This window comes from Vanellus vanellus (genome assembly GCF_965231255.1).
Source record: "Vanellus vanellus genome assembly, chromosome: 5".
Classification (NCBI taxonomy): domain Eukaryota; kingdom Metazoa; phylum Chordata; class Aves; order Charadriiformes; family Charadriidae; genus Vanellus; species Vanellus vanellus.
The window spans coordinates 35,636,434-35,660,202 of NC_138910.1; the positions used below are offsets into that span (position 1 = coordinate 35,636,434).

The 23,769-nt window shown below is 45.2% G+C and overlaps 1 protein-coding gene across 1 annotated transcript in view; it reads right to left on the minus strand.

Annotated features, from left to right (window-relative positions):
• GLS (glutaminase) overlaps nucleotides 1-6,823 on the minus strand; it is a 64,841-nt gene extending 58,018 nt beyond the window's left edge. The window contains exon 1 of the mRNA XM_082483412.1: nucleotides 6,462-6,823. Coding sequence (XP_082339538.1) covers nucleotides 6,462-6,808 — 347 coding nt within the window. The 5' untranslated portion in view covers nucleotides 6,809-6,823. The remainder of the gene's footprint in view (nucleotides 1-6,461) is intronic.
• Nucleotides 6,824-23,769: the final 16,946 nt, after the last annotated feature.

A 23,769-nucleotide genomic window follows, 5' to 3' on the forward strand; every position in this document is an offset into this window, starting at 1 on the left:
CTTCCAGTCTGGATTTTTATTTTTTTTTTAAATGATGCTGGCTGACTAATATACAGACAGGCAGGCAATTCAACCAAGACAAACACTTGCAACTACCTCAAGCAAATTACTGAACACCCTTTTTCCTAAAGAAAATTCCAGTCTGCCACACAGCACATTGCACTTTCAATCTTTTGAGAACAGTTATGTCCCGTCAAGCCAACAGAACCAAAACTACTAACGTAACAAAAGCTTCATCCTGCATCTGTATCCTAACCCTGCAGCTATGGACTTTGTTTTTTAAAGCTATGCCGAGTTACATAGTCTACACCCCTACATCTTCCCCATTTACACAGAGCATGTAACTAAGCTCCCTAAAGTGCCAAGATTTCATGTTTTAAGGAATGTCTCTGCTACAAAGCTTGTTACTGGATTGCTGGAGGTCTGACGAGGAAACTTCTGTATTTTACTTCGACAAAACAAGCCAGCAAATGCATTGAGAAATTTTAACTGATAACTTATTTAATTACAAGATTCTGAGCTCCTACTCAGAATTTTACAGCTGTTCAAAATCTGGAATTTCTATATGGAAGGGTGCAGAAAAAAACTTCAGACATTTGACCAGGATTTTTCAGAGATTAAAATCTTATGAAAAGGCAGATAGAGAGATGTGCACCTTTCGCAGCATAAATTCTCTCTTGACATAGCTTCCACATCTTTCACATCTGCTGCTGTTCAATATTGGGTCAGTCAGCCTAATTTAACAATGGATCTGCGCTGACTGCCAAAGCGAAGAGGATGGCATTCAGTATATTTACAGAAAATTGCTCTTTGTCAAATAGTCCATCTTTTGATAAAGTTTATCAGCTAAATAGAGGTGAAAAGGCTTGCTCTGCAGTTTATCGGGTCAGTGATGTCAGTAACTAATGTTTGCTTAACCTAAAAGCTATGTTTTGGCACCGTGAGCACACTTAGCAAGATAGTGCTGTTCAGCACACAGCGTAAAGAGCTGTTTTTCAAGTCAGGCAACTTGCAATTTCCACAGTTGAATTAAAGTGGAAATTCCAGTTTATTCCATTTCATAAAGAATTACTTTTGACACTTATTTCCCTCCTTTAAAAAAAATAAAAATAAAAATCAAGCACCAGACTGTTACACTAATAGACTTCTTCAGTGGTACTCCAACCTGTGGGCTAGAAAACTGGCAGATGCTCCACACTGCTCTTTAAATATAAAGAGAATGCAGGAATTCCAAGCACAAGGACTTTGCGGTCCATACCATTCCTTCCTTCAGCTCTTCCTTTAGCATCAGTACAATGCTTATACCAGATTCCACAGAGGACTTCGTATTAACAAAAACTGAATTACAATTTCTACAATATAAAAGAGATTAAATTTCAAATACAGTGAAACATTCGTACTTTGTACTTCAGGATGTAACTGGCAAAATCCAGAACAGGATTTATAGAACAACAAAAGATATAGATACCACTAATAATATTTAAAGGCTCATTATTAACCATAAGACATCAGTCAAAAATCTGAGGTCACAACTGTCACAATAAACGGTCCCTCAGGGGTCTGTATTAGGACCAGTACTGTTCAATACCTTCATCAATGACATAGACAGTGAGATCGAGTGCACCCTCAGCAAGTTTGCAGAGGACACCAAGCCGAGTGGTGCTGTTGACATGCCTCAGGGACAGGGGGCCATCCAGAGGCACTTGGACAGGCTGGAGAAGTGGGCCTGTGTGAACCTCATGAGGTTCAACAAGGCCAAGCACAGGGTCCTGCACCTGGGTAGCAGCAATCCCCGGTATCAATACAGGCTAGGTGATGAAGAGATTGAGAGCAGCCCTGAGGAGGAGGACTTGGGGGTACTGGTGGATGAAAAGCTGGACACAAGCTGGCAATGTGCGCTCACAGCCCAGAAGGCCAACCGCATCCTGGGCTGCATCAAAAGAAGCAAGTCCAGCAGGTCGAGGGAGGTGATCCTGCCCCTCTACTCTGCTCTCATGAGACCCCACCTGGAGCACTGTGTCCAGCTCTGGAGTCCTCCACACAGGAAAGACATGGACCTGTTGGAGCAGGTCCAGAAGAGGGCCACAAAGATGATCAGAGGTCTGGAGCGCCTCTCCTATGAGGACAGGCTGAGAGAGTTGGGGTTGTTCAGCCTGGAGAAGGCAAGGATCTGGGGAGACCTTATAGAGGCCTTTCAGTGCTTAAAGGGGGCCTACAAGAAAGATGGGGACAAACTTTTTAGCAGGGCATGTTGTGATAAGACAAGGGGCCATGGTTTTAAACTAAAAGAAGGAAGATTTAGACCAGATGTAAGGAAGAAATTCTTTACAGTGAGGGTGGTGAGGCACTGAAACAGGTTGCCCAGAGAGGTGGCAGATGCGCCATCCCTGGAAACTTTCAACGTCAGGTTGGATGGGCCTCTGAGCAACCTGACCTAGTTAAACATGTCCTTGCTCACTGCAGGGGAGGTTGGACCAGGTGACCTCTATAGGTCCCTTCCAACCCAAACTATTCTACAATTCTATGAAAGCTGCAAGGGCTGCAACCCGCAGTTGGTAGTCACTCTTATCTAAAACTGGCATCTTGAAGAAGTTGTCACCTTACTACAGATAACAGATCTCCATCTAAAAGACTCAAACACCTGTCAAGTCACTAAATAACTACTTTCTCTCCACTTGCATTCTAATTCTCATTAGCAGCGGTGGGCAACCATTTACCTGAGAACTTACCAAGATTCAGACAAAACTACATATTTACAAACAGACCAATGATGGACATGTTTTAGTAGATGAAAAAGTGTTTCTAGTTAAAACAAGAATTGTTGTTTCAAAACCTTAGCCTCAAAGGAAGTTATGAAAGGTCTAACAAAAGTGCACTTGTAATAGTTTCTTGCATCTGCAAGTATTATATCCACACTCTGACAGGAGTTAACAGGGAGACAAACCGCTGCCTGGTTAGTACACAGTTATTCCTCTGGAATCTGGCCTGGATGCAAAAGCAAAATGAATTTTAAAAGGTATCTTCAGAATTCATCCCTGTCCTTAAAAAGGAGTGCTACTACTCTCTTCTCATTTTAAGGAAAAAAAAATTAGCAAAATGGTTAGCGAAAGTGTTTTATTATATTCCATATACTAGTACCCATCACTATTGCCACTTAGCTATACTTTAAAAATCAAGGTTGCTCACATTTTGCTCCCTCTTCTCACCTTAATCAAGGCCTCTGTAATTTAGAAATAGCTTATACTAAGATAAACTATGTTCAAGCCTACTAATGTCCAGCATAATATATAAGAAGAACAATAATATATAAGAACAATGCACACTTATACAGAAAGCAGAAGTAAGCACTATTAAATATTATACAAGTTTATAATTTAGGACTGTACTGGTTTATTGTGTTTTAGGTATTTAAGCATGAACACAGACATAACTGCATTTTAATCCACAGCCTTCGTCAATCAAAATTGCCAGTTTAAGCTCAAATATTTTTCTTCTCCAAAATATATTAAGTTTCAGGTGGATACACAGAGTGAAGGCTAGATAGCAAGGATAAGGAGATGGTGGAAGATGTTTAGGAAGAAAAAATACACAAGGGGATCCAGTTATGCAATGGGATACTAGTTATTTCATCAGCCACAAGACCTCATAATTTATTTCCTCTATGCTGAATCAAACTGTTCTAAATTTCTGTACAGTCCTTGCACAAAACACTTTAGGTTTTCACTTGCAACTCCTACTCTCTGTACATGAGGAACATTAAGCAAGCAAACAAACAAGAAAACCTTAGTGCTGTCTTTTGACACCATAGGTTATTCCAGCATCCTAGAAAGATGACCTTAACAACCAAATGGAAAAAAATAATCCCCCAAAACAAACAAACAAAAGAAAGCATAAAAAGGACTATTGTCTTTCCAGTTGGGTCCACAAATCATCTGCCAAACACAAGTCAAATGTTATATGCTGCATATACTGCTAGACGGCAAAGTGCTGGAATCAGCAGAACACACAGACTACACTGACTTTGCCCAGTTGTCAATTTAGTCCAGTAATCTGTCTTTTTAAGAACTTCACTTTTCTTCCGAATCCTACACTCTGTCTTAATATCACAAAGATTTCCACATGTAATGTACCATCTACAAATGCTTAAGGAAGATTTTCATAATTCTGCATTAAGAAAAATCAGAATGAAAGTGTCCAGCAGCCTGGCTAATGTGCCACCAGGAATTCCTGCACAGCCTGAACCGAAAAAAAAACTGTTTCCAGCTTTTTCCTTGTTCATAGCTGTATGCTGTATGTTTTATATAATTATTCCTTGTTCATTTTGCAGTAAAGCTCAAAGAACAAGCACCTGACTTTCAAATACATCCTTTTGTCAAAAGCCAAAAGTGATTATAAGCGTATAACTGGTTTGTGACTACATAGCTTTACCAGATGTATTAGAAATCATAGCATTTCCTGCATTGATGCTAGCTTTAGGAAGCTGTTATGAAAACTCAGTTTAAGAAAATGCTACCTCTTTAATAAATCACCTTTTTAGCATCTTCAAAAACCGCTCACAGTCAACACACTGTTATTTAATGGTACTGTCTGTATTTCTCACTGAAAACAGAAGTACAACCTTTATAAACCACACCTACTTGAGCCACAGCTGAAAATTTTGTTCCAAAACATTTTATGTAGAGAGCTAATTCAAAGAAGAGACTTCATATATGTTAAACAATGGTATAAATATAATGAAAATACACATGATCGTGTATTATATTGTGTATGTATATACATGTGTGTATATATATAACCTGATATGCACACATTTTAAGGCATTTGGCAGCAGAAATGATAAGCGATGCCTTTAAAGACTATACCCCATTGGAACAAAAAGCTTGAAGGAAGCTGAGCAGCTAAGACATTCCCCACCTGCCATGTCAGAGTTCAAGCTAACAAAAACAAACCCAAAAATACAACTCAAAAGCAGAACTATTAACAAGCTAAAGGCTGAAGCCTTCCCAACTGGTCTTGTGGAATCTTTTCCAGACTACCTCTTAGCATTAGGCTAACAGAGACTTTGCTCAGTGTTAAAACAAGGCCTTATTTCCTCTGTCTTTTGCCTTTTCATCTAGGTAATAAGCATAGCAAAGCCTGGGAAAACTGCTTGGGTTTAGATTTTAATTATGCCGCCCCATAAACAGTGCAAAGATGACACACAGGCTGCCTACAGAAAAGCCAAGCGACGTGTTCCAAACACACAGAAAGGAGATGAGTCTTCATAGGGCTCGCAGTTAAGCTGTCAAACTTCTTGTCAAAGGCTATCAGTGATAGCAAGTGTACTACGGTTCAAACAAGCAATGGGCAAACTCTAAGGCAGAGAGGTGGGAAATGAACAAGACTTTTCCAAGACTTGCATGATGCTGAGGACTAACACAGCAGAATGCTAAGGAGAATAATCAATCCATTTACTTCATCATTATACTCTATCCAAGGTATTCACTACTGGACATTACCAGCGACACAAACTGGAGCCGATACATTTGTCCCTGAACAGTTTTCTTAAGAATTTTTCAGGTTCTAAGTGGAGGAATATTAACTTCATGAACATATAACAGTCTTATCATTCTATTACCTGCATGTACCTTTGGCACTTAGGGACAAATTGGGACCTCTTGGCACAGGGCTGCGTTCTGCAGCACCTATGAAGGTGAACATTGGTACACACCACTCATGGGTGGCAATATCTGTCCCTAACTGCCCTAGATATAGGCGTGTAAAAGATAGCACTGCAACACTTCCAAGGCAGAACTACACACCACGTACAGCGCCTTTAATAATTAATGTAAGATGACACAGCTTTCACTTCTCTTGGAAAATATTTTATGCGAGTGGCAGCGCTAGAATAAAACCACACTAATGCACGCTGCCTCCTCTGAGCCGAAGCACAAGATAACCCCACACACATCCCCGCACACAGCCGTACGTGGGAGGGACCCCATGCTCAAGGCGTGGACGGGACCCCACGCAGCGGCGAGGGAAGCCCCGAGAGGCACCCACACTCCCCCCCCACGACGGCTCTGCGCTTCCTTCCCCCTTTCAAACCCGCCTTTCACCACCCGCCGGACCGCGCAGCCCCGCACCACGGCCCCCCGACCACCCACCCGTGGGTAGGCGGCAGCCGGGCCCGCACCGCAGCGCACAGGCGCGGCCGTGACAGACCCCAGCCCGCCGCCCAGCGGGGCCCCCTCGACCCTCCGCGCCGCTCAGCCCTCGCACCTGCCGGAGAAGCGAACCCGGCAGCCCCCGCGCCCCACCCGGGGCGGCCCGGCCCGGCCCCCTTCCGCAGGCACCACGCGTGCGAGAGGGCAGGCGGCGCTCACACCGCGCCTCCGCATCCCCCGCCGCCCGGCCCGGCCCGGCCCGGCCCCGCCGCCACCCGCGCCCCGGCACGCCCCCGCCACCTCCCTCGCACTCACTTCTCCCCCCCGCCGCCGCCTCCGGTCAGCTCCTTGCCGCCGCTGTGGTTATTGTTGTGGCCGCTGTCGGCGGGGGGCTCGCCGGGGGTCGCCGGCGGCGCCTGCGCCCCCTTCCCCGGCTCCTCCAAGGCTCCCTCCGAGCGAGTGCACAGACCCCGCGCCGAAGGCGGCGGTGGCGGCAGCCCCGGGCCGCGGCGGGAAGCGGGCGGGCTCACGCCGAAGGCGGCCAGCGGCGGCGGGAGGCGCCTGGGGCCGGCGCCGGGACCCGGGCCGCCGCCGCCGGCCGCCCCCGGCGGGCCGAGCAGCAGCAATTCCCGCAGCAGCGCCGAGCGCCAGAACCGCATCATGCTGCGCCACTTCCCTCCGCCGACTGCCCCAGCCGGCGGCCTGCGGCGCCGATCGCGCCCCGCCGCGCCCGCCCCCGCGCACCCGATTGGCGGGCGGCCGCGTAACTGTCAGGCATGCGGCGTGCTCATTGGCCCGCAGGGACGCCACTCCCGGCCGGGCCACGCCCACGGCGCGGGACCAGCCGCCCGCGGGCCGCTGGCGTCTCGGCGCGCGAGGCCGGCGGCGCAGCGGGGGTTGGTGGTGAAGAGGGGGTGGCAGGGGCGGACAAGGACGCGGGGCCCGGTACCGGCCGCGGCCAGGGGGGGCGCGAGCAGAGCGGAGCAGCGCCCCCCGTCGGCGGATCCGCCACAGGGCCGGGCGGCGGCGCGCTGAGGGGAGGGGCGGCGCGTAGCGGGCCGGGGCCGCCGTCCGCACCGCGGCCTCCCCGCCCTTCCCGCCGCCTCCATTTTCTGTCGGCCCCGGCTGCTGAGGTGGCGGGGGGGGGGGGGGAGGAGGGGAGAGTTTGAGTCACCGCCGCCGTGCCGGCAGCGCGGGAGGTCCCGGGCCGTGGGGAAGGGGCGCGGGGCGAGGCCGGCACCTGCGGGGCGGCGCCGGGAGCTCCCGGGTGTCCCCGCGGGCCCCGGCGCGGCATGAAACCGCTCCCGGCGGCGCTTCCCTCCCCTGCGGGGTTAGGAAACGGGTTGGGCTGCGGCGGTGTCGGGTTTGGGTTGCCATAGATACGGGGGATTTTTTTTATTTTATTTTTTTTTTTTAATTTTATCTATCAAGCGGGCCAGAGGGGCGGGCGGCGGGTGCAGCCGGTCACCGGTGGGGGCCGGAGCGGGATGTTCCCGCCTCGCAGCCATCGGGCACCGCGGGGAAGGCCTCGGAAGGCAAAAGCGTGTTAGAAAACGGTCTTAAGCGGGAAGAGTGGTTCCCAAACGCTTTGGGCCAGGCCCTTCTGTCAGTGCCTGGGCCCACTAATGGGTTTCCATGTGCTTGCAATAAAAATACAATAGCGGAGCTCACTGCCAGAACTTGCTGTGGAGGCCAAAGTGTACAACTTTTTAAAAAAAAAAAAAAAAAAAAACCAAAACAAAACAAAAAAAAAAACCCACCAAACAGAAAAGGAGCAAAACACCTGGACACCTACATGAACTGGGTGCGGCTGTTCTTCATGTCCACATCATCAAACATTTAATCAGCGTGAAAATTTTGCTAGTGCGCACCTACTGGTCTCAGTTTGGAAACCACCGACCCGTAGTAATGCAATGCCAAAGGGGGAAGAGGAGCAGAAAAATAAGCGTAGGGCTTCAGCGCAAGGTATAAATGTTACTCCTTACATGTACTTAAGCTTCTGTCACGGCATCTCAACATGCTGCTTGCCAGGATACAGCACCTTGGAAGTCACGGATTTCACAGTTACTTGATGAAAATCTTCACTCATATAACCAATTGCTAAATTTGTCCTAGATGAGTACAAATCTATATTAGTCAATTGTATCCATTATGGGTAACAGTAGAAGAAGAGATCTCTTGTCCTACTTCATCAGTGATGCCAACATGGAACCCAGTGTTTAAATTGCCACTAGGATTCTCATTTCGGGAATCATAATTTTCTGAGCAAAAATGTAAATACTTCTGGAGTTCTCCATCTATTACTGCTAAATTTCGTAGTGAACAATTTCCCCGTGCATTGAGGTTTATTTCTTTTGGTACGTTTATTACATTTGGGGGAGAAAGGTATAGTTCTGAGTTAAAATGATCTTGCTGCACACTTCATTGGAAATGTTTTCCTCTGAAGATACCGATATTTTATTTTCCACCACCCCCCAGATTGAGCATTTCAGTTGTCTAGGCATAGTAAATTGCACTTAAAGAAGCATGTAAAACACAGAGGAGTTTTTGTTACCTGTTTTCCATGCACTCTGAGTTTGAGATAATCACTACAAATAGGCATTGAGAGTAGCCTTTGCTTATACTTACACCGCAGCACAAATGCCCACAGGAGTTCCTTCTGCTAATAAATTGTCAAAACAGCCATGAGAGTTTTGGGAAGCAGATTTAAAGATAGCTGATAATCTACGCCTATAAAATGAGCCTCAGCGCACCAGTGGTTTTCCTTCCCACTGAACATGGGAACTTGAAATATCAGTGTGGGATGTGTAATCCCGGCCTACAGTTACTTCACGTACAAAAATGCAAAGTACCTACAGTTCTCACATACTTATTACATTACCTAGTCTGTTTCCTGGAACTGATTCTGGGTTTCCATTTGCTGAGTCTTTTTGGCAAGCCAGTATCTGCCTCTTTTTATCCTGCCACCCAATAATAATATTTCTCATTTTTTAAGTTACACTATATAAATGTAAAGTCTCTCAAGCACCTTTTCCATTCTCTCTACAGGGGCTACTGCTGTAAAAGCAGAGACAGCGAGCACACTTCCAGTATGTGCATTTGGTCACTAATTGAACACACGGTTCTGCAGACACTTACAAGATTCCCTGCTGATTTTTAGCGCCAAGGTGATATTTTTGGTGTGACAGCTGCGCTCTTTCACAAGCCAGCTGTTTAGCAACTGACCTGGTTCAAAAACTTGTCTAATTCATCTCTATACTGTAGGGGGGGGAAGAAGAGGAAGAATGCAAAATGGAATGATCCGTATCTTTCCTTTTAGCGCTCTGGTTTCTGTTCAGAACATTGCAAGTAAGGTTGTGGGAAGGAAAAGAAAAAAAAATACTACATTAACAAAAATACATGCCTCTCATGACAGTACCCAGTGTTACACATTCTTGACCCTACACAAACTCTAATCTCACGCATTTCCTTTTTTTATTACTTCATATGCTATTGCCTTATTCCTTTATTTAAGCTTGTAGTATCACCCTTACATCAAGTAATCTCCCAACATAAGTATTCTTCAATAAAGCTTTTCTTAAAACTCACTTCAAGAAATTAATCCTCAGCTTCTCTCCCTGAAATTTCCCTTGTGTGTGTTTTTAGCTCCTCAGGGCAGAAAAGGCAAGTTGCTCTGTGCGTGGAACTACAAAGACGGAGCTCAGGAACAATGCAAAATGATAAATATAGTTTCAGATTCACAAAGTTCAAGGGCAATAGTGACTCATTCCCTATTCTGAGAACTTTTGCTGCATAGTTCAGGCCATCACTCCCCACTCCCACTATGACTAAGCTGAAGAAGTTTCACCCAGTTTCCTCTCCCAAAGGCACAGGTAAGGTATACTAGAGAGCCTTAAAGATGGATTTATTTTTTTTTTTACTTTTAAAATAAACTGTAAAAAATGTAGTAAAGATAATATAGAAATACATCTGTTTGCTTGTGAAAAGTGTTATACATTAAACCGACTCTGATTTTTGTTTTGACCCAGGTGTTAGACTGGGCTTTCCCATACCTCAAAGAAATCCCCTTTAGACTTGCCTCTTGAACAGAGCGGTATTACTCCTCTCTTTGGAGATAGAAGACAGGCCATCTGCTCTGCCATTCTGTGTTTCACACGCTATCCCAAGAGAAACAGAAAATTACAAAAATGGTTTCCAACATAGTGCAAAGATATTTGAAATTAAAATTCCCTACAGCTTTTATTTTGAGTTGGTTACATAACCAGCAGTAACCGTAACCCAACGATTCTCTTTTTAATTTCCACAATTATACATGTACTTTTGTAAGATAAAAATGATGAGAATTTAAGACAACATGGTTCTTCTGTAAAGAAAAAAAAAAGCAAATTTTAAAAATAGGCATTATTTTTTCAGTATTTCCCTTAAGCTGTATTGTAGCAAAACATTCCCAGCATATGCCTCTAAAAATAACCCATATTTCAGAAGTTTTTCTTTCTAAAAGGGGCGTAGCAGCCTTAATCCTCTAGGAGAAAGGGCTCTGAAAAGCAGGTGGAAAGAGGTCTTCCCAGTTCAAGCACATGCACTGATAACAGCTTTCAGGAAGGTTAAATCCTCCCATCAGATCGGCCAGGCAGATCTCAGATAAGCAGCAGAAATTAAGGATTATCTTGACTACGACATGAACTGTTTACTTTGCTATTTTAAATGGTTATGTTGGCTCCATTTCATTTGTTGCTCGGTAATGTTTTCCAAAAGGGGACTGAGGACCAGACACTGCAATCTTGACTGCAATATTCCTACCGATTCTAACAGCGGTTTCTAAAAATAATTTTTTCTTTTGTGAGGCTAACTTGCTGCACGTTTGGGTAACATTTTGATATCGAGTCAAACGAAAGCTGCTCAGTCACAAGAAACATTCCCTGTTGGATTGTACAGAGGCTACGAAACAGCTTCCTTTGAGCACAGAAGCGTAACTAGTAAATAAAATTACTATTTAATCTAAGAAAATGAAATTTAAAATGTTTAGGCATAATAGCTCAGATATCCAACGAGGAGGAAAATATTCAGAGGAATAATTTACCTGGAAGGTAATACTTGAGGGAGTGACCTCAAGTGACAAGCAACAGCAAAAATTCAAAATCATCTTCCCCATGTAGTGCACCAATGAGATCGTGGCTTATTTCTCATCACTCTCATTCCAGGCAAATAGGGGCAGTGAGGAATCAATCCAAAGGAAAGCAACAAAAATACTTGGAGGATTTGCTGAGACTGACATGAAGAGAGACTACAAGGGCCTGGGACATTCCTAGCGTGATTAAGAGACGATACATGATGTTTTCTAGCGTATATGACAGAGCAAACAAATAATAGAAGTAGGTTTATTGAGGATGAGCTGTGAAGACTGGCACAATTTTTTTCCCATTACTTTCATCTTCACCAGTGAGACAGAACCATGGTTTCTCTCATGCATGTTATCAGTTATCAGTTATAGCACTTTTCAGATACAAAATTGTTTATGCATCAGAACATTCATCTTCAGAAGCCAACAGCTTACCTACAAGAGAAGCATCCCCTGCTGCATCCAGAACACTGCACGTTATTTGTGCTATAATATACCTAAATCATAGCGTTACAAAACCCATGCGTTCTACCCACAATCATATTTAATGCTTAATTCTGATGACACCTACCAAGCTGCAGTCCAGGTCTTGATACTACAGCAGCCCAGGGAGTGGGAGCAAACTTGGATCTTCCGTTCCTGCTCCCGATCCCCAAGTATTAGCCTTGGTAACCTCAAGCTAGCAAATAGAAAGAAGCGACAACATCATCTGGCTGCTCCATTGTATCCCAGATGCCTGCGCTGAGCGTGCATGAGAGACGCTGGGAGCAGAAGAACAGGCTGCTCAGGTGAGTCCATGAGCTCACACGTAGCTGCTTTTGAGAATGGACATGCAAAATTGCTGCCTGCATTTAAGCAAAGGTCAGAGCACTTACGCTGACCACAAGCTGGCTCCGCACATACAAAACAATGTGGTGCTCAGTGATCGCTGGCTGACTGGTAACATCTGCGTGTGCCACCCCATCCCTGAAGTGATGGAGATGACAGTGTGCTGCAGCTACACCTCATCCCAAGTTGGTTGCTTTCAGCTCTGAATTCCAGCACTTTACAAAAAGGCACTTGGAGAGATGTAATCTTTGAGGCGAAAACACAAGTGCATCCCATTTAACGTTCTCATGCAGAAAAAAAACCTTCTCTCACGCATCTGTTTTTGCCCTTTCATGAATTGAGGTTGGAATTACTTGTGGCTGTGTAGAAGCTTAAGCTTACAAGGACACCCAGGTTACCCACCCTGGAGGAAAACAAAACAAAACAAGGTAAAATCAAGCAAGCAAACCACGTAATCAGATTGTAATGGAAACTGTCTCACCATAAGTGCTAATCCAAATATCTTAAAAGTGTCCAACCTCCAGAAGACTGCTCTGGAGTAGATAAAAACCATGCTGAGTGCAGAGAATAATGCTAGCACCAACAAAACCTTAACACTTTTGAAATGACAAACTAATCAGCAAAAATACATGTTTCTTTCTGCCCTGATATTTTTGCCACCTTCTTATTTCGGTTTCCAGGCTGAGAGGAGAGGAATGGACGCTTCACATGATTTAGGGCTCAGCCTTCCTTTGCGACCACCATGAGTTGCAAGTCTCCTTGCAAGTTGCTAGACCGTTTAAGTCTCCTGTTGACTTAAAAACAAAGTCCCATAAAGACTAATGGGAAAATATCCAATGTTTTTTAATTCTTGAAGAATGTAACCTTGAAGGAAGATCCCCCCCCCCCCCCCCATCTAATTCCCTCTTTATAAACACCTACCTTTCTCAAGGAGGTGAAAGGAAGGAGGCAAGGAAGCATAGCAAAGCAGATACTGGTATCAGTGGGCGAGCTGATGTGTTGCTGGTGACTACGGACACACTACCAGCAGCGCTTCCAGTAGCACACAATGTACCATCGGACTCCAAGGGTATTTAATATTTAGACAAGGACTTTTGAACAATCCCACAACAGTAGGCCAGTGGGGACTGAAGATTTGCAAAACTGAATGCAAAGATTAAAAAAAAAAAAAAGGAGCAATCAAGGTCGTAAATTAAGATGGATTAAACATTTATTTTTGCCACTAACTAGTTTAGTGCTTAAATGTGTGTATGTTCATCCTAATTTCCAAGATGACAAACATTCAAAATTCTCGTGATGTATTTTTGGTGCATTTGAAACATTTGTGAAAGCACAAGATATGTGTTTCTTTAGAGTTAACTGCCATCACAGAACACCTTCACATCATCTTTAACGGCTCCATAATGCTCCATCTTTTCAGTCAGAGATTGAAAAGCCCTCACTGAAGTGAGTTGTTAATGGAAAAAAAAAACCCACACAATAACAGAATCTCTACTTTTTAAATAGTATTTTTAGCCCTTAGCATAGTTTCCATAGCAGTATTAGACCCAATTATGTGGGCTTCTGCCTTGACTGACTTGGTAGTGCTGTTGAAATTTGGAACGTTTCTAACATTACGTGATCACTGGGTCAAAGTCACTCATTCCCACGCACATGCCGTGGCTCGTCACCCCCTCAGTTGTTCCGAGACAACTATTGAATTGGGTCACGCTGTAAACTACGTAAGCAGAACAACCCAGGTTAAAAATTGATGAGTGATAATTCTCCTTTCTGAGAAAGAGGAGTTTCACAGAGCAAATTTGTGAAACGTCTTGAGGAGCTTTGACTTAGACCTGCCACAGGATGGCTCAAAGCAAGAGCAGTAGCCAAGAAGTTTCGATAACTTTGTTTCTCTCTGTATTCTTGGCCTTGTACCACAGGAAAGGGATGTTGTCAGACAACAGATTTCACAGCTTTCCTGTCACAGGCAATTTTTAAATGATGACCAAGTGCTTGGATATTTTGAATATTTAGATAAAGTTTCTCCTGGTTGCTTGATCAACAAACAGGGCTTCGGGCAATTAGATATCCTTATAACAAAGCATGAAGCCAAACCAATTGTCTGTCTGGATAATATGGTTATATTGATTTTCGGAGGAAATATAAGCAGTTCTGGAATTACTATAACATCCCTTATTCTGTCACATACTTGCACACAAAGTAACCTTGTAATATCCTACAGTAATCACCCAAAAGATCATGGGCCTAATTTGAGAACAAATCTAGTACAGCTTACCAGTAGTCCATTTTATATGATTTTTAACTTGGTTTTGGTCTTCTCTTTGCTGTGTTAGACTAAACTCTCATTATACACTTGAGGATTGGTTCTGCTAAAACAAAGTCTGAGCAATGAGACCAGAACCAGGCTGCGTTAGGGAGGATGTTTTGGGCTAAAAGGACTTCAAGATAAAAAATGAAAAATTAACTATGTTGAGTATTTGGGGCCAGAAGGCATGCAAAACAGACACATGTAGTTATTCCCATATCTACAGTTAAGAAAACATCACCCAGCCACCTTTCTGTTTCCTCCTCAGTTTTGACTTACTGCATCATATCTGCAGCAGAATTACAAACTCTGAAGATAGGGCATGTGTTTTCCTATTTGTCATGTTTAATCAAGAAGTTACGTTTGTTTTATTTCTTGGACTTTCGTTCTGTGTATTCTGATGCAGTTCTTTTATTCAGTTTCTCTCACCTTGTACATTTCTCCAAGATTTTCCTCTGGTTATCTGCCTTCTAAGTTGTATCTCTTTGTCTTTTGATTGATGTACTTTAATAGAGAAAGCATAATCTAAAAAAAAAAAAATAGTTTAAATAGTGACTCATTGTGTTCTGCTTTACCCATTAGTTACATTGTTTGATATGTCAACATATTTTATTAATATTAAAGGTGAAATTCAGGGTTGATAAAGCACAAGCAGTAGAATGTATTCCCTCTTTACACAGTAGTATGATTGAAGATAAAGGTAATAACTGCTCAGCGTGGCTTACTTAATCTACCTTGGTGCAAAGCCAAATAAATTTTACCCTTCGAAATAAAAAGTAATTCTTAAACTACCAGTAGTTGTTAATGATTACTAGAACTGGAAAGAATCAATCAAAATCCACATGCTAGTGAGTAACAATCTTGTACAAACATCCTGAATATGGAGATTATACCCTTTATTTTAACAGCTAACAAGGAAAAGGTTAATTTACATCTCAATCCTAATTTGTATAACAAGAACTATTAACTTCATAAGTTAATGAACTGATACACCTGCCAGCTCAGTACAATGACCCTGTCCTTAAGGAAAAGCTGAGGGATGTGTGCGGTGGAACGCTGCTGATCGTTTCCCAAGGATTTAGCCCGGTTTTGGATGCCCGGTGCAGCCCAGCCGAATGGCATTCAGCTCTGCTCAGGATTACCATCAGCTTAAGTGATTGTTTGGAAAAATCACGAGGAACGGTGCTCTTCCCGCATAGTAGTTCTAAAAAAAGATTGCTAGCGGGTTTTTTTGCATTCCTGAATAGATTGCACACAATTGGCTCCAATGCCATCTTTGAAACATTACAGGGAAGAGAAAAAGAATGAGCACCTTTAATAGTGCTACAGCTGTGCTTTCTTGCCTGCCTGTTTCTGTCCCCTGTAAACTTCTAATGTTCAGGCAACATTTGTTGGCAAGTTACATCTTAAAAATTGGAAGAGCATCGCACACATGAGATGAAGGGTAGAAGCAGTGTAGTCACCAGATGGCTGTCACCCAGACGGACAGTCGTTAAGCCCGTTGAGTACTGCTGAAACTCTACATTGGGAGTTTTGTGCTCCAAAAAAGCAGCAGCAGCAGCAGAGCAGCCTGGCTTCAGCTTGCCCATAGCAGGACAAAGCTAGTTTCTCTGTACCTCCGTTACCTACTGGTCTTCCGAGTTCAAGGGCATGGGTAATAGGCAGCTGTGCCCTGGAAGTTACAGGTGCAACCTTTGAATACATATTTCAGAGTTCACGTATAAAGTCAGCCTGCTTATTCCAGCTGGAACTTGAACTGCTTAACCTTCAACTCTCAGAGGCTTTCAGATCAGAGCTGCAAATGGATGCAGAAGATTATTTCCAAAGAGTCTGGCAGCCTGTTACACATTATCTCGAGGCAGAGGGATGAGAGGGCGCACCGACTCAAGCAGAAGGGGATGTTCTAGGAAACAGGCAGTCCACTGGGTCACAGCTTGTGTGTGCAAAGGTCCGGGCAAGTCTGCTAAAAGGCCACGCGATGCCCAGAAAGAGACGTCATTTGTATAAATGTCTTCCTCAAAGGTGTCAAGAAGCTGTAGGAGATGCTAGGCTCCCACTGAAGACAGTTAGGAGAGCTATGGGCTTGAAAACTTAGAATTGGGCTGCACGAGAATAAAATTATTTTTAACTACTTCACTTTTCCTGCCAAAGAGTTACATGCTTTTTTTGCCATGTAATAATAGAGTGAAGAGATGAGAAAAGCAATGAGGAATGATGTTACTGGTAACCATGAGGTACGTAGTATTTTTAACAAAGCTAATTACTTTTGGTTTTATGCAAAAAAGCTATGATCTGTGTTCCATAAGTGATCCTATAGAGATGAACTATGTCATAGTCTACTGAAAAAAAAATAATCCAGAACTCTAAGTGCTTACACAGAAGAGTGGCCATTTAAAGAGGTATTTTCTACTAAGCAGAAAATCTGTTTACTCTCGCTGTTGTGAACCTTTTAATTTTTTACTTATATTAGTGCAGCAGATTGAACTTGCCTTTGCATGGGAAAGGCTTCTTTCTGTAGCATTTTATGCATCCCCAGTGGAATTGGCTACAACACAGGTACATTTTAGTGGCACCGTCAATCTGTTCAGCTTTTGTGTGACATGAGGCAGCACACGGGAGCTCTGCTCCTGGCACAGACACAGCCGTCGATGTTCTGCGCGATGCCTCAAATATTGGGGAAGACGGGCTTTCGGAGCTGGGGCTGGTGTTGTGAGCAAGTAGGAGCAGAAATTGTTCAGCAAATAGCCAAACACAGAGGCAAGCTTATTGTTTTTATAATTGTCTTTCAGAGCTAAACCTCGCTTAAAGCAACTGTTCTGAGAAAAAAAAAAAAAACCCAGACACACCCCCCCCCCCCCAAAAAAACCCCACCTTTTCTGCCATAAGGAAGTCTATCTTTCATGAAACCCAGAGGAGCAGATGTTACTGTGTTCCCAAGCAAGTAAAATGTGGAAGGAAATGAACACCATTATCCAGGAAATGGAAATGATTGGAAGCAGCTGTAAGCTGGAGCCCGCTGGCTCTCCCTGGCTCTTGCTCATCCCTGCAAAGCGGGGCTTCGGTGTCCCTTTAATTCATTTTACACTTTCAGGGACGCCCCCACGAAGGCTGGCTGCTAGCATACTCAAAGATTAGTTTAGGGAAAGCGCAGATGCTGTCCTAATCCCGTGTGGAAGCCGTGATCGAGCGCAAACCCGGTGTTACACAACAGGGTCCCTTCTCTGACTCAGTGGAAAGGATTTCCTGGATGCCCACGGCGGTGCTGGGTCGAACACAAGGGAGGATACGCCAGCGAGGAGGAGCGCGGCTCAGTCAGTCACACCACGGGCATGACCTATCGCAGAGCTTGAAATAAGAGTTACTGGCACGTTTCCACGCTTCTGGGCAGCCTTCCTGCACACAGGACCGACACGCTCATAGCGAACCCATGCAGCTATTTGGCTCTATACCCCAAGGATTAAAACAGACCCGTGTGTGGCTTCCCCTCCTCTTTGTCAGGTGCACACAGCCAGAGACCATTATACCTGCGCCTGGCTCCTCCTCACCCACAAACACGTCCTTCCCAGCTGCTGCCAGAAAAGAGCGCCGCCGTCGCTCTCACCTCGCAGCCATCTTCTGCAGCCTGGCCGACGGCCGTCAGCACTTCCAAGGAGCTGAAGATAAATGAAGCAGGGGCTTTCAGCAACCCGATAGCGCCGCAACTGCACAAAGCAAGCTTTCCCAGCCCCAGTAAAGGTGCGTGATAAAAGAGGCTACAATACTATAGCCGTAGCAACACAAACGTAATGTCTTGCATCTGGAAAGCGCTTGCAATAATACGGATGGTGTAACTAACCACCTGCATTTTTGGGTATGCTAAATCATCCCGACAGCTCTCATACAGGGCAAGTGGAAGAGATCCTTTTTTTGTTCATCTGGAGGTGAACATTTTCCCCCCACGTGTTTATTTCAATACTCAAGCCCTGCTGAGAGGGCTCCCAGTGGTCAAGTGCTTCATCAGCTGTTTTGGGACATGCAGGCGGCATCCGCCATGGCATTGAAAAGACTGCACGACCATAACAAAGAAAGCACGAGTTGTCTTGAGCAAGCTCATCCATGCTCTCCAACTGGCTCTGAGCCCCAGCTCAGAAGGTCACATAGCTGACATATCATCCTGTGAGTCATCCCCTGATACTGCGTGTGTCCGGCATAACTCATGTGGTTTGGCAGCATCAAGGGAGGTCCCTTCTCCTTTTTTGCTGCAGAGTCAATGTTGCCCTATAGAACATACAAGATGGTAAAGCCATATGTATGGCAACTTGACCATCTTGCTAGTTGTCATCACTTTGTAGAGTGGCAGCACCAGATAAGATTTATACCACAAACGTTACTTGCAAAGGTGTCTAGATGGAGAAGTATGTGTCAACACAGCCAAAATACACCTACCTACACCAAAAATAAAGGTTTACAGCCCAGGTCAACTAACTGACCTACACTCTCTGAGTTCCCTGCTTAAATACCAGAATGCGTAAAGATCTTAGCCAGACTTAAACAACAGACATATTCACGAAACACTAAGATAGATACGTGGTCTATGCAGCACTGTGGAGTCAGGCCCATCAGGTAATACAACTTTCACTCCTGGTCTGCACCATTACACCCTCTGAATCTACTCCTTAACCAGACAGTCAAACCACTGGAGCCATGACTGGCAGCCTGACAGCACAACGATATTGCTGAGTGTTACTCCATCCGATGGGTGCCCAGTGAAAGCCACCATTCTCCCTCAAAACCACCATTTCTGCTCAGGCTGGCAGGTAGAAGAGCTAAAGCCACAGCCTGCAGCAGCTGGCGGGAGTCAGCTGGGAAAGGAGGCACTGAAGATGCACATAGAAGGGATGGGGTACATTAATGAGAGAGAGGCAGAAAGCTCGGATGCAGTAGTTCTCCTGGCAGGACATGGAGCAAAGGGGTTTGTGAGCAAGGGAAGAAGAAATCAACAACAACAAAAAGAAAACATATGAGTACATGTGAAAATTATAGTCCTTAGACTAAATTCAGGCCTGAGCCCCCTGTATTTTGGCTAAACTTAAATGTGAAAAAAAACCAAACACGTACACCAGATAGAAGGCACGGTGTTTAAGGAGCAAGGACACGGAACAGACAGATGAAAGAAGCAGAAGCGAGGCAAGACCGGAGTGCCCCTGGCTTGTCAGGTGTGACTCCATCCCTTCCAGACAGGCACTGCCAGTTAACCTGGAGGAACAAATGCCACATCTGAAAGGAAAACTGCCTCGACAGACTGTGCAACAGCACCCAGCATGTAATTTATTAACGTAATTACAGCAAAGGGATTATGTTAATAGGCAGGTAGCTATAATGAGAATACAGTGACACAGATCATGCACAGTACACCATTCCGGGATGGGAAAAAAAAATATAAAAAAGAATGGCCGTGGTGGTTGAGCAGTCTGTTGACCATACAGACAGATGCTTAAGATGGGTGCTCAAAAACAATTTTTATGTTTTTTTTTTTCCCACAAAGAGCAGAGCAAACAATAGTCTTACATTTTTTTGTGTGTCAGGGTAAGGTGCTGGTTTCCCACAGCATTAGCTTCTAATGATCACCAGCTCAAGAACAGCTGGGATTTTTCTTCTGCCAGGAAAGAAAATACATCATACATCTCAACTTCTAGCTAAAAGCCATCATCCTGTAACGCTGGATAAAGTGCTGCAAAATGCCAAGGCTGCCTCATACCATTGCAGAGGTTACGCATGCCTATGAAGGCTGTGCTAAGCCAAGAGAGTTGCTCAGCCATGAGGCTGCTGGATGTACTGCTCAGTACGCGCCGCACTGAATCTGGTTGGTTTTGAGGCCTGTTGCAGGAGCGGTGCTACCAGCAGGACCTCAGCAGTTGCTTTTGACCATCCTCGCTATCAGCTCAGTGCTGTAGCGGGTTCAGTGGCTGCCCGGGCCCCGCCACAAGCAGCAGCAGTGCTACCTGCTAAGTGCTTTCCAGGTGTTTAGAGACCACCACGCTGAGGAGCTCACAGCCTGAAGCATTTAGCAGCTCTGGTGGAGGCCAGAGGCACATTGGCTGTTGTTTTTCACCAGCAACACAGGTAGTAGATCACGGCCCACACAGCCGTGACACTCGGGAACACAGCACAAGCGGCCACCACCATCACCCTGGCAGACACTGATGTTTGAAACAGCAGGACTTGAGTGGAAAATCAGCCCGGATGAGCTTGTGAGTCAAAGGCAAGTCATACTGCATGCCTGAAACAAGACATCTGTATGACTATGTCCACTCCAAAAAAGGTATGTTACGCATTTAGGGATAGATGCCAAGTGAAGAAGAGTGGTTAGGAAAAGCACACACAAAAAAACCCCAGAAGTTGGAAAAAAGATGCTCAAGAATACTCTTCTTGATGCTATAATACTTAGAATGATAGAGTAGTTAGAGTTGGAAGGGACCTTATAGTCCATTGAGTTCCAACCCCACTGCCATGGGCAGGGACACCTCCCACTAGACCAGGTTGCTCAGAGCCCCATCCATCCTGGCCTTGAACGCTTCCAGGGATGGAGCTTCCACAACTTCTCCAGACAACCTCTTCCAGCATCTCACCACCCTCACAGTAAAGAATTTCTTCCTAATATCTAATCTAAATCTACCCTCTTCCAGTTTAAAACCATTACCTCTCATCCTATCACTACGTGCCCTGATAAAGAGTCCCTCTTCAGCTTTCTTGTAGGCCCCCTTCAGATACTGGAAGGCTGCTATAAGGTCTCCCTGGAGTCTTCTCTTCTCTGGGCTGAACAACCCCAACTCTCTCAGACTGTCTTCATAGGAGAGGTGCTCCAGCCCTCTGATCATCTTTGTGGCCCTCTTCCAGACTCACTCTGGAACTCACATGGACTCACATGAGGTCCATGTCCTTCTTATGTTGGAGGCTCCAGACCTGAACACAGTGCTCCAGGTGGGGTCTAATGAGAGCAGAGTAGAGCGGCAGAACCTGCCTTGACCTGCTGGCCACACTTCTTTTGATGCAGCCCAGGACTCGTTTGGCTTTCTGGGCTGTGAGCACACCTTGCTGGCTCATGTTGAGCTTCTCATCAACCAACACCCCCAAGTCCACCTCCTCAGGGCTGCTCTCAATCCATTCTCCACCCAGTCTGTAGTTGTGCTTGGGATTGCTCCAAAGCAAGAGCTTTCAAGAAGCAAAGCCGAGGGTTTTAAGCGAGGCTGATACAAGAGAGCTTATATCCTGTTTTCCAAATTTTGTGCTAAAGTTACTCATTAGCAGTTCACGTTCAGACACAGGGGCATTCGGGACAGGAATGTATGTTTGTTTTTATTTTCTCAGAAGCATGTAGGTTACATCTGAGGATGATAAATTATTAACTCCAGCCTGAGATGGAAGTGTACAGGTTTAACTTTCCTGAGGGACAGGTACCTCATTGTGTTTCTAGATCTGACAGGTTCTGATGTGATTTGCTGCCACACAGGAGGTTAAAAACTGGCCCACAGCGAAGCAGTCCCAGTGGGAGAAAGGACACTACACTAAGTACTAATGGGGATAAGAAAGGGATTGATTTAATTTAAATTCAAATTTTTACAGTGTTAAGAGAAACAATGTTGTGAAAAAGGATTTATTATTCCTAATTATTCCTAGGGCTTAGGTTTCGCTAAAACGTGTTAAGATTTGCTGGTAAGGTGCAATCTTCCTGCACCCACGCTCAGTGGGTGATGTTTTAGACCTCTACAGAGGCACTTACGTATGTACCTATTTAGTGTCGGGAAATGTCCTTGCACTTCTGAAGACTGCTCTTGAAGTGTAACTTTAAGCTCACTCATCAGACTTAGTTGCACTCTTGGATACCAGACGTTTCTGCACAAATAAAGTTTTTCCACACACAGCGGCATATATATACATTTACCATTTTATACTCTCAATCCTTTAGTGATGAGAGCTGTAGATTCCATTTAGTAACGCCAGCTTTTTATCATTACCCCCTAAAAATTATCCCAGCTTTATGGCTATGTGACAGAGAAACCTCACCCATACCTCGTAATGGCAGCAGCAGGAGGTGGTACATGAGCACTCTCACAAGCAGGTTTCACACGTTACACGACCACTTGCCTTCAAGGTGTATTCTGGAGTTGAACCTGCTCCCCTAAAAGTGATAACCAAGTTCAGAACATCTCTGACAATCTGCATTAAACACCTTCCTCAGCGGTGCCTCTCCCCTTCAGGGAGCATCCATTTAACTCCAAAGCAGGGGGGGGGGATCAAGCTGAATTCCCAAAGGATCGGGAGGTCTCTGCCCTGTGCTGTGGTCTCCAAAGTTAGGCTCAACACCAGGTAAGATCAGGTGAAGCTCTTCTGTTGGATGACAGTCCACGCACGGCAAGCTGGCGGTGGTTTCTCAGTTTTGGCCCCTCTTTTCTAAAACGAGCAAGGGAACTTCCCCACATCTGCTCGTTTGCAAATTCAGTTTCTGTCTGACAGCACATTTCACTGGCCTACGATTGCGGCACTGGAGGAAGCATGACCAGAGCCGGGGGCTGGAGCAGTGCCAGGATGCTCTGCTTTGCGAGACTGCCTTATGTACAAAGACGACCTTATACTCTCCCGCCAAGGCTGCGTTTCATCCCGCCCCATCCCAGCGAGCCCTCCGCAACCGCTGCCTTGCGGCTGAGACCCCAAAACCCAGGGCAGTCATGTAGCTGCGTGGCAGACATGAGCAGATCTATTTGAATTGATTATACTGCAAACCAAACTGGTGCTGTCGATGTCTATTTACACTAAGGTTTCAGGAACATTTCATAACCCCTTTTAATTAAAAAATGTATTCCCTTTGTTGCTGAGGCAGCAGTCTTTGCTGTCTCTCTAGCACCACGTTAACTCAGGAAGGGACCTGTGGCACAACGAGAGGACCAGTCAGCCCTATTTCCCCCCCCCTCGAAACCTGTGGGCTGCTCAGGCACGCCTGCAGATGGATGAGGCTCCTAGGGACCACAGCATAAGTGATCTGCCCTAGGAGTCATAAAGGACAGCTCGGACTCGGGGACGGGGTGGCAACCAGGAGCTGAAGCCAGGAACATTTCCTAAACCGGAGGAAGGAGCTCTCTCCAGTCAGCTGAAAGTGCTGGGTACTCCAGAAGGTGTTTATAGCTTCCAGCTGAGGAAAAGTCAGCTGAAGTTCCAGTCTGCCATAGAGACTTTCTTCACTAGCTCCTACAACGGAGGCTCCTGTTCAGGCAAACTTATAGATGTTCCTTCAGCAGGAAGCCGGTGGCCTCCTTCGCGCCGAAGTCTTGCAAAGCTATTTGAAGAAGTGTTGTTTTCCTGGCCATCCCTGCAGCCTCCTTTCTGACACATCACCA